The sequence below is a fragment of the Dendropsophus ebraccatus genome, chromosome 2, assembly GCF_027789765.1.
Source record: "Dendropsophus ebraccatus isolate aDenEbr1 chromosome 2, aDenEbr1.pat, whole genome shotgun sequence".
Taxonomy (NCBI): Eukaryota; Metazoa; Chordata; class Amphibia; order Anura; family Hylidae; genus Dendropsophus; species Dendropsophus ebraccatus.
In genome coordinates, this window is record NC_091455.1 from 27,177,896 (window position 1) to 27,189,936 (window position 12,041).

The window sequence follows — 12,041 nt, forward strand, 5'->3', positions numbered from 1 at the left end:
GAATGGGCTAACTTTCTGGTGGTCTTCTGGGGGAATGCTGACCCAATGGGCAGTAACAGACATGTACTGCCCTTGCCAATAATTAAAGGACCAGACATCAGCACTGGGGTGCACAGTCTTGGGCACCAAGATACCCAATTAGTCGCCAACATTTTTCTACACAACTGTGTAGTGATGGGACAGTCGATAGGACAGCTGATGGGACTTTTTTTTGGACTTTTTTGGTTTCTCGGACAGTGATGGGACTTTTTATATTTCTCAGTGATAAGACTTTTTTTGGACTTTTTTTTAAACTTTTTGTTGTTGCGGCTAAACGGGGTTCTCTTACTTTTTGAACCTGATTGTAAAGATATGAACTGATTTTCACTTAATAAATTCAATAAGCTTGAACACTGAAGTTGCTTTCATGTGTTTTGGTTAATACTCACATACAGCTGTCACATTACATTTTTGATTAGGCAGCACCCAGATATATCTGAGGAGACACACATCTTGATATTCACAGAAAACCAGGACACAAGGGATTATAGGAGTAATAATATCTTGTATCCTGGTCTATTCTGTGAAAAAGTACAATTTTGCGTCGCCGTTGTTATTTTTACCAGATTCGTAACAAACTTTCTCAAAGTTCGGTGCCGAACCGAACTTTTTCCAAAGTTCGTAACGAAACTGGTTCGAAACGGTTCGGTTCGCTCATCCCTAATTATGATGTAAAAAGAGAAAACACAGAAGTTTGACAGTAAATGCCTTCACCCAACCACTAACCATGCGTGGAAAAAAAAAGATTTTTGTGTTAAAATTCATATTCTATGAAAAAAGGACAAGAAAGGTAAAATTCTGCTATGTACATTTTGAGCACAACTGTAACTAATTGGCTGCTACCATCCCACATGAACTCTCTGATCCTCCAACGACCTCCTTTTATGCATCCCTTTGTTTGTACCTCACAAAATCACCTCTGAGATTTTTTCCAAGCCTCCTCCGTACTCTGGAACTCACTACCCCGCCACATCTGGCTCTCATCCACCATCAAGACCTTCAAAAGTAACCTGAAAACACATTCCTTTAGTAGGCTACAACCTACAATACTTCTGCACCACACTTTGACTAGCTGCCCTTTACCTTCCATGTCCTTCCCCTTACCTTGTAGATTGTAAGCCCTCACGGCAGGGTCTTGTAGATTGTAAGCCCTCACGGGCAGGGTCTTCTATCCCTGTATACCAGTCTGCCATTTCCCTAATTCATGTAACCTGTCTTTATTTTTAATGTTCTGTTTGTCACCTCCTTTGCTTGTATAGCGCTCTGGAATCAAGGGCGCTTTGAAAATAATAATAATAATAATAATAATAATAATAATAATAATAATTTTCTTGCTTACCGAGATCTGGACTGTTTTGTTAGATATCTGGTGAGTGACGGATGGCGGCGTGTATATTATAGTAAGTATACCCATTCCATTATCTGCTAGAAACACATCAGAGATCTGCACTGAAGATACAATCTGTAAGGACAAAGACGTAAGAGACATTAAATGGCAAAATGCACCACATCAGCGTCACAGTAATCCAGTCAGACACCCATTAATTCCAGACTTGGTGCATTACAGTACTACAACCTATAAAGGGCATGTTGAGCCAAATATAGGTAAATATATCAGTTTATTCAACAATAAGTATTTATAACATTATAAAAAATATAAAAAATAAATTGCACATTAAAATCTGATGGCATCCCTGGAGAAAGTATAAGTCAAGATCAAGAAGTGTACCCCCCTGTATCGCCCTGCGGCTATGAATAGAGCACCAGGTATGGCACATGATCCGTGGCTCTTTTTATTCCTATGGAGTTGCTGGATAGAGCTGAGCACAGCACACTTCCGGCTTACTCGGCTCCTTCCTTGAATTTCATAGGAATTAATAGAGATGCGCGTCATGTGCTGTACCCGCGGCTCTATTCATGACAAAGCCATGGACCGATACGGAGATCATCGGGGGTATGGAGGTCAGACCCCCTTGATCTCCTAATTTTTCCTTATCCTGTGGATAGGGGAAAAGTAAATTTTGCCTGGACAACCTCTTTAAGGCTTTCATTCACATGGGGAGTTAATATACAACAATGTGATAAACTTGTAACACAACTCCATGTGTATTGGGTATATGCTTTATCGGTAAACAACTTGGTGCATTACAGTGCATTGAAGTGAGACTGACCCCCATATAGTACAGATAATACATTGTAACTATGGCTCAGGATGCCCTTAAGGGGTCTCCCTAGCACCCATATCCTCATACATTACCTGGACATAGATGCCATAATCCCAGCACTTCCATAGTGTGAATCCTCTTATACGTGTACAGCCAGGGAACCCATCTTTGTTCATAAAGATGCCATATAAGCCGCCATAAGCTTCATTGTTAAACCATTGCTGCTTGGGATTAGCGACATCTGTAAAGCAATAATTTTGCATGTTATTTTAGGTTGTATTCCTAAGTTGTATTCCTTAGGTTGTATTTGTTATGTACTATGTCTAGGAGAAGTGGTATAGGGAACCTGTCAAGAGTTTCATGATGCCTGAACTTGGGCAGCAAGTAACAGAGACCGGCTCCATTTTCCCAGCAAACTATGATTTATGCTGAAACTCTGTGACTTTTTTTTCTTTTATAAATGTCTGGAAAGAAGGCCAGGCTTGATTGATATCTGTGTATGTAGACAGGTTCCCTTTAATGTGTACTGCTAATTCCCATTAAAATGAATGGGATGAGCTGTAAAACCAGGTTGAGTTGGACTCCAACCAATCTTAAAATGATGGCCTATTCCTTTAAAACCTCTTTTATAACCTAATACTCTCATAGATAGATAGATAGATAGATAGATAGATAGATAGATAGATAGATAGATAGGAGATAGATAGATAGGAGATAGATAGATAGATAGATAGATAGGAGATGGAGGGATAGATAGATAGATAGATAGGAGATGGAGGGATAGATAGAGAGATAGATAGGAGATAGATAGATAGATAGATAGATAGATAGATAGATAGATAGATAGGAGATAGATAGATAGATAGATAATAGATAGATAGATAGGAGATAGATAGGAGATAGATAGATAGATAGATAGATAGATAGGAGATAGATAGATAGATAGATAATAGATAGATAGGAGATAGATAGATAGATAGATAGATAGGAGATAGATAGGAGGGAGATAGATAGGAGATAGATAGATAGATAGATAGGAGATAGGAGATAGATAGATAGATAGATAGATAGATAGATAGATAGATAGATAATGTCCACAATAGAGCGCACTCCCAGTTTCAGTGCTGGAGTGCCTAGCAACTGAGATTGAATTAAATCTCCAACTAAATAAATCCAAGAATTTTGCGGCACATCCGTATAGTGAAAAAAGTTGTGGTATTTATTGGTACATCAAAAAGCAAGTGCAACGTTTCAGTCTCATCTCGAGACCTTTCTCAAGCAAATACAAACAGTAACTCATATCCTTTTATAGTGTGTAGCAAATCATGATTAACAAGCGATTAGAAGTGATAAGGAGTGATACAAATCCGGTGCAAAAAATAGTGATAAATAAGGTTCTGTATACTAAACAAATTATTATGAGATGTGATTACATATAATACACTAAGTGTGTTATACATTCATATGTGTAAAAGTATGGTATTTAAAAACAGACGGTGGAGTTGGCTTCCACTTGTCACTGCTCGATCAGTTAAAGCAAAAAAAACAGGCATAAATAGCATATTCACAGTAAGTGCCTAGTCTTGAATATCTGTATCATGGACTGTCCTGGAAAAGTCACTGTGAGATAATCCTCAGGGAAAGTCCGTTGTTAGAACGTCAGAATGTAAGAAAAACCGCATTGGTCCGTAGACGTCTGAATAGTGGGAAATAGTGGGAAAACCGCATTGGTCTGTAGACGTCTGAATAGTGGGAAATAGTGGGAAAACCGCATTGGTCCGTAGACGTCTGAATAGTGGGAAATAGTGGGAAAAACCGCATTGGTCCGTAGACGTCTGAATAGTGGGAAATAGTGGGAAAACCGCATTGGTCTGTAGACGTCTGAATAGTGGGAAATAGTGGGAAAAACCGCATTGGTCCGTAGACGTCTGAATAGTGGGATATAGTGGGAAAAACCGCATTGGTCCGTAGACGTCTGAATAGTGGGATTCTATATTACGTGGGTGGAGGGGTGATCAATTTTTAGCATATAGGTTTGGGCGACCTCACCGGGTATCTCCTGAGGCACACTGTGGTCTTAGTTGAGATACACGTTGTAATGAGTGCTATGTGCCTTTGAAGTACAGGGGCGCATGGCTCTCAAGCTGGATAACCTGCTACTCAAAGGAAGGAGTTCTGAGATTTTCCCCTCTGACCTGACTGAACATTATTCAAACGTCTACGGACCAATGCGGTTTTTCTTACATTCTGACGTTCTAAGAACGGACTTTCCCTGAGGATTATCTCACAGTGACTTTTCCAGGACAGTCCATGATACAGATATTCAAGACTAGGCACTTACTGTGAATATGCTATTTACGCCTGTTTTTTGCTTTAACTGATCGAGCAGTGACAAGTGGAAGCCAACTCCGCCGTCTGATTTTAAATACCATACTTTTACACATATGAATGTATAACACACTGAGTGTATCATATGTAATCACATCTCATAATTTGTTTAGTATATAGAACCTTATTTATCACTATTTTTTGCACCGGATTTGTATCACTCCTTATCACTTCTAATCACCTGTTAATCATGATTTGCTACACACTATAAAAGGATATGAGTTACTGTTTGTATTTGCTTGAGAAAGGTCTCGAGATGAGACTGAAACGTTGCACTTACTTTTTGATGTACCAATAAATACCACAATTTTTTTCACTATACGGATGTGCCGCAAAATTCATGGATTTAGATAGATAAATAGATAGATATTTTCAAGAACTCTGCAGCACTTCCTTTAGTGAAAAAATCTAAACGTGTTTAGTCCATAACGGTCAAAAGATACATGCAACGTTTAAGCCTCATCTCGAGGCATTTCTCAAGCATGAGATGAGGCTCGAGTTGAGGCTCAACCATTGCATGTATCTTTTGACCGTTATGGAATAAACACGTTTAGATTTTTTCACTAAAATAAGTGCTGCAGAGTTCTTGGGAATATACAGTGGGGAGATGTGGATTCAGCCTACAACTGCTGGCACTCCAACCGCATTTAATTTGAGTGCACTCAATTGTGGATTTTTAGATAGATGGATAGATAGGAGATAAATGGATAGATAGATGGATAGATAGATAGATAGATAGATAGAAGATAGATAGCGAAAGAGATGATGAGCAGCACTGCTGAGGGATTTTGTCGGTCCTGACTAGGGACCGACTTAAATATCAGAAGAGAGATGGATAGATAGATAGATAGATAGGAGATAGATAGATAGATAGATAGATAGATAGATAGATAGATAGATAGGAGATAGATAGATAGATAGATAGATAGATAGATAGATAGATAGGAGATAGATAGATAGGAGATAGATAGATAGGAGATAGATAGGAGATAGATAGGAGATAGATAGATAGATAGATAGGAGATAGATAGGAGATAGATAGATAGATAGATAGATAGATAGGAGATAGATAGATAGATAGATAGATAGATAGATAGATAGATAGATAGATAGATAGATAGATAGACACAATCCCCTTTCACTTTTTTACTACACCTTCCAACTTTATTATAATGAAAAAAATATCTGATCCATAGTAGTCATTTAGTTTCTACATAATTGTGTTATGTCCTGGTCCTATTACTCACTTTGGCAAGATTCACCATCAATATGGTATCCGGCTCTTTCAAACCCAGCAACCACGTTATTCTGTAGCACAATGTCAGTTCCTTCACTGATCTATAAGTAAAAAAGAAGAAAAAAAAAAATCACAGTTTTAAGCTATATTATCGACAATAAAATACTCAGGAAGCTCTAGGCTCCTTTAGTGGGCGGTCACAATGTTGTCCTTTATAAAAGTTGTCTGGGGATAAAATATTTGAAAAAGGCTCAGGCTGGCTATAAAAAAAAAAAAAAAAAGTTAGGCTGCATTCACTTGTCAGGTAGATTTTGCAGACCTACAGATGATGACTGCATGCAATGGATTGTTTTCCCACTCGGCAGGATATATCAATATCATGCCGGCAGCGGGGAAACTCTTTGAATCGCAGCAGCACTGTAGTGACAGAGCTGCACAGGGAAACAATTCATTGCATGCATTCATCTACGGCATGTAGATCTACGGCATGTGAATGCAGGAAGTGCCAATCAGGGACAACTTCTGAGAAATCAGCTGTAGGTGATTGTACTGCCAAGTAATCTTTTTTCCTAGGCCAGTCTTAGCCCTTTTTAAACATTTTTCTATCCCTAGATAACCAGTTAAAATCCATGTCTATGTAGGCAATTTAAAGCTCTGTACCAGAAAAGTTAAATTCCTTCCAGTAAAAATATATAAAAAAAATTACCACAGAATCCATCACATTGAATTTTAAATTTGAAGGTCTAAAATGACCATGACCCTTGCAAAGGTTACAGACTAAGGCTATGTTCACACTGCGTACAAATCCATTCGCATTTCTTACGGCGCCGTACATGTGCGGCTGAAACTACGGGTGTGCGAATATTCGATATGCGGCCGAATGCGTACTCATTGCGAACGTACGCCCGTAGCCTACTTACGCTTCCCGAGCCCCCTACGAAGCGATCTGACAGTGGTCTTTTACTTGGAAATCTTCGCCTAGCCCCGGACACCCCACAGAACCTTTTGGATAGGCGCAAAAAGCTTGCAAAATGAAGAAATCACCACTACGTACGGGACTGCATGTAACGCTACGGGCGTAAGTTACGGCATTTCCGTCCCAAAACAATGGTCTGGTTCATTTTTTACGAGGCCGCATACGATCCGGGGGTAAGTTCGTACGTAGTGTGAACTGTGCGGCCGTAGATCATATACTTTCCATTGTACGCAAACTACGTAAGTCTCCGGCCGCTTATTCACGGAACGTGCTACAGCTGGAAACTTACGTAGTGTGAACATAGCCTAAGCCCGCTTGCTTTAAAACCTATTTCTGAGGGTATGTGCACACACCCTAAGGCTATGTTCACACTACATAAGTTTCCGGCCGTAGTGCGTTCCGTGAATAAGCGGCTGGAGACTTATGTAGTTTGCGTACAATGGAAAGTATACGAAGTACGGCTGCACAGTTCACACTACGTACGAACTTACGCTTGGATCATGCGCGGCGGCGTAAAAAATGAACCAGACCATTGTTTGCGTACGAAAATGCCGGAACTTACGCCCGTAGCGTTACATGCGGTCCCGTACGTAGTGGTGATTTCTTCATTTTTGCAGCTTTTTGTGCTGATCCAAAAGGTTCTGTGGGGTGTCCGGGGCTAGGCGAGGATTTCCAAGTAAAAGACCGCTGTCAGATCGCTACGTAGGGCACTTGGGAAGCGTAAGTAGACTTCGGGCGTAAGTTCGCGGTCCGTACGTAGCCGGCCGTAAGTAGCGTAAATCTCCGGCCGGAGTTTACCGCGTATATGTCCGGCTGCGAAAATATGCGGCCGGACATATACGCAGTGTGAACATAGCCTAAATGTGGTTAAACCAGCTCAAGCAAGATGGCTAAAATCATGATAAAAAAAAAAAAATTACATAATAAATTCAGGTTAGATAAAAATAACTTGTTTCAGTATCTGTCTCTATTTAGTAAAACAAAAAAGTCTATAGGGGCCATTTACTAGGGAGTCTAATTTGCGTGACTATTTTAATGGGGATTGGTGTGTATCCCCTGCCCCCTTTCCCATTATATAAATAAAACATATAAAAATAAATAAATTAACATATAATATACCGTAGCGTGCGTAATTGTCCGATCTATTAAAATATAACAAGCGCCATTGCGAACGGTGAACGGCGTTAACGAAAAGAGGGAAAAAAGTGCGTGGAGTACCGATTTAATGTTACATTATGCATAAAAAAAATTATAATAAAAAGTGATCAAAACGTCCGATCTTCACAAATATGGTATTAATAAAAATTAGAGATCATGGCGGAAAAAATTACACCACATACAGCCCCATAGGTGAAAAAATAAAACTGTTATAAGCGTCACAATAGGCCCATTTTAGTAATAACTAATTGCCAGACAAAAGGATTTTATCAAAAAAAATATATAACATTAGAAAATATGTGTAAACCTGCATATGGTTGTGTTCGGACTGACCTATAGAAAAGTGGTATAATGTCGCTTTTACCATATAGTGCATTACGTAGACACAGGAACCCCCCCAAAAATTACCATATTGCATTCTTTTTTACGATTTCACCAATTTATATCTTCATAAATAATATATTTGGGGTTCCATCATACATGTTATGGTAGAATGAAAAACGCCATTACAAAGTACAACTATTCCTGTAACAAGCACTTACATGGGTTGTAGATAGAAAACTGAAAGTGCTAGAGCTCTTAGAAGGGGAGGAGGGAAAAACAAAAACACTGAAATCAAAATTTGCGCGGTCCACTGGGTCATTTTGGGCCTGGTCCTCAAAGGGTTAAAATAAGTTGCATCTAAAAAATATTCCCCTGGTCGGATACTGGAACTAAGACCAAAAATCCAATTATTCACCAAAAAATAGGCGCAAAGCCCTTGATAAATTTCCCCCTATGTGAAACATTCCCTTTGAAGAAACATAATGACAATATGTGAAGATACACTTTATATTCTATGTCCTGTACCCAGGGCCAATTTTAATACTCTGGTGGACCCAGTGCAAAGACCTCAAGAGTACCCCCCCACACACACTGTAAAAAAACAAACAAACATAAACATAATTTTATGGTCCTAAACAGGGACGGCCTTAAGGTAGGTGGAGCCATACACGAAACTACTAACACCCAGCCATACACACTACTACTACCTCTTCCAGCCATACAACTACTACCCCCTCCAGCCATACAACTACTACCCTTTCAGCTGTACACACAACTACTACCCCCAGCCATACACACAGCTACTACCCCCTTCAGTCATACACACAACTACTACCTTTTTCAGCCATACAACTACTACGCCCTCCAGCCATACACACAACTACTACCCCCATCCATACACACAAATACTACCCCCAGCCATACACACAACTACTTCCCCCAGCCATACAACTACTACTCCCGTCATACACACAACTACTACACCCTCCAGCAATACATACAACTACTGCCCTCCATCCATACACACAAATACTACCCCCAGCCATACACACAACTACTATCCCCAGCCATACAACTATTATCCCCGTCATACACACAACTACTACCCCCTCCAGCCATACACACAACTACTACCCCCCAGCCATACACACAACTACTAACCCCTCCAGCCATACACACAACTACTACCCCCCAGCTATACACAAAACTACTATCCCCTCCAGCAATACAAACAACTACAGCCTCCCAGTCATTCAAACTACCCGCCCCCAGCCCCGAGTTCTTACCAGAGTGCCGGTCGTGCCGCACGTCAAGCCAATTGGGAAGGCAAGGTGCGGTTCGGGCACTGGGTCACTTCATGACGTGCAAGAGTGGGTATAAACCACTGCGGAAGGAGGGAGTCCAGGGGCACTCCAGCAGACAGCACACTTAACTTAGTAATAGAAATTTCTAAGTTAAAACTGCTGTCTGTCAGCCGGAGAACCCAGGATTTACCATTATGGGAGGCGGAAGGGCGGGCAGGCGATCTGTCTGTCTGACGGGCTTTGGTGATGCAGGGGGCTCCTGTCAATGGTGGGCCCGGTGCAAATGCACCATCTGCTCTATAGTTAAAGCAGCCCTGCCTGTTCCCAGATTTCAAGCCCAGCTAGTAACATAGAAGCTAACCTCTATTCCAGCATGCCACAGCACAGTGTTCACTTCCATACGGCCATGGTATGTACCGGGATAAATGGACAGGGCAACAAGATTTCTCCTTATATTTACACGTTCTCCCAACACTCGGATTCCTAGAAAATAAGGCAAAAAAAGGCAAAAAAAAAAAAAAACAACAACCAACATAGTTATCATATGCAGACAAAACACATTATATTATAACATTTTTATGTGTATTACTGTACTTTCCATGCGGGATATTAGTGAATATCATAGAATGGGACGCCTCCTCTCAGGCTTTCTCTCTGCATGCCCCAATACCATATATTGCTGCCATTTTATCTTGCAACAACCAGTGTAGGGACAGACAACATGATGAGACAGACAAGGTCTTAATCACCTTAGCAATCTTTTTTATGTCTACACCATCATATTCTGAGAGTCTTCCCCCCCTGTGTATTATTTTCATACAAAAGTTGGTATACTGAACTATCCTAACTTTGGTGTTATTAGGTTAATGTGTAAATATTATGGCGATATTAGGATTGATTAACCTGCTGTTAGATTACCTTCAAACTTAGCATTGTGTAATTTGCTTCAGGAGTGCAATACAGTACAGCATTGGTCAATAAGATCAGTGTTTGATTGAAATGGGCTGCTGAAGCCCAGAGCAATCAAGCACCAAGCCGGGATCAGCATCACTGCGGCTCTGAGTCCCAGCTGGGTAAAAAGAAAGGTCAATCCCACCACTAGACACCAGGGAAGGCTATTTTATAGCCATTTAAATGCAGCTCTCAGCTTTGACAGCTGACTTTTAATGGCTTATTAGCTGGGTGCAACGATCGGCCGTGTCGGCTAATAGCCACGGTCCCCGGCTGCTATCAGTGCATCATGGCACCCTGAAGGGTTCATATATCAGACAATTATGCACACTTTTATATATAATGTGCTAATTTATTTAATTATTTCTACATGTTTTATTTGTATAATGGGAAAGGGGTCGATTTTAACTTTTATTGGGGGAGGGGCTTTTGGATATTTTTGAAAATATTTTTATTTATATTTTAAATTTTTTTAAATCCCTATGGGGGTCAATGCTATGCCATAGTCAGTGTTATCATCAATCTTCGCAAAAAGCCTGCCTGAAGCAGGCTGTATGACAGAATCACTGATCGGACTGCACATAGGAAAGCAATATACCTCCAGCAGTCTGGGAAAGCAATCAGGATCCTCGCAAACCGAGGATTGCATTGTTTAAGAGGTTAATGACTGTCATTATCAGTGAGGGCCCGGCTGCTAACAGCTATCTTGAGCTTGCTTCATAGCTCTGTACAAGCTCTTGCTGTGCAGGTACGTCATGGGTCATCTGATGACAAACACCTGTGCCATACCCCTACGGCAAGGGTCATCTAGGGGTTAAATCACCAACCTTTTCTTATTTTTTAACCCCAAAAATAATAAACATTTGTTATTACTGCACGCTGAATCGCCCTAATAAATTATCACATTCCCGATGTCGCTCGATAAACAATGCAAGCTCAAAAAGTCACATATATGGAAGTGCAGATTATGCCACAAAAATGGGCCCTTATATAGCCCCATGACCAAAAAAAAAGTATATAAAGAGAATAGAGCAATTTTGGGGCACATTTATACATTTTTAGAAAGCAATATATATATTTTTTAAGTAGTAGTAGTAGTATAAAGTAATAGTAGTATAAAGTATAAAGTAGTATAAAGTAATAATAGTTATATAAATTGCCTATCCTTTACTAACTTGTGGAACATAGACAACCTGTCACTAGAGATGAACGAGTAGTGAAATATTCAAAAGCTTGAAATTCAAAGTCTATGAAAGAAAAATGCTTGTTTCTTGGTGACCTCCAAGTGGTCAAACTTAGGTTTCCAAGTCCACAATGACACCTCAGAAATTGATGCACACACCTCTGGAATGAAACTGGGACAGCAGGGGAAGCATCTAACACGCCCAAGTCGCATTATTACACCACTATTACGGCCTCTCAATAATACACTCCAAACACAATATAACCTCTATGTAAGTGGAATAAATACATGGAAACCTTCTTTCAGCAGATATGTA

General features: G+C 40.1%; 1 protein-coding gene across 1 annotated transcript in view; it reads right to left on the reverse strand.

The window, feature by feature from the left end:
- The window catches only part of LOC138783038 (fibrocystin-L-like), a 218,263-nt gene that overhangs the window by 27,136 nt on the left and 179,086 nt on the right, over positions 1-12,041 (reverse strand). The window contains exons 50-53 of the mRNA XM_069957185.1: positions 9,953-10,074; positions 5,840-5,930; positions 2,297-2,445; positions 1,379-1,501 (exon numbers count right to left, since the gene is read on the reverse strand). Coding sequence (XP_069813286.1) covers positions 1,379-1,501; positions 2,297-2,445; positions 5,840-5,930; positions 9,953-10,074 — 485 coding nt within the window. The remainder of the gene's footprint in view (positions 1-1,378; positions 1,502-2,296; positions 2,446-5,839; positions 5,931-9,952; positions 10,075-12,041) is intronic.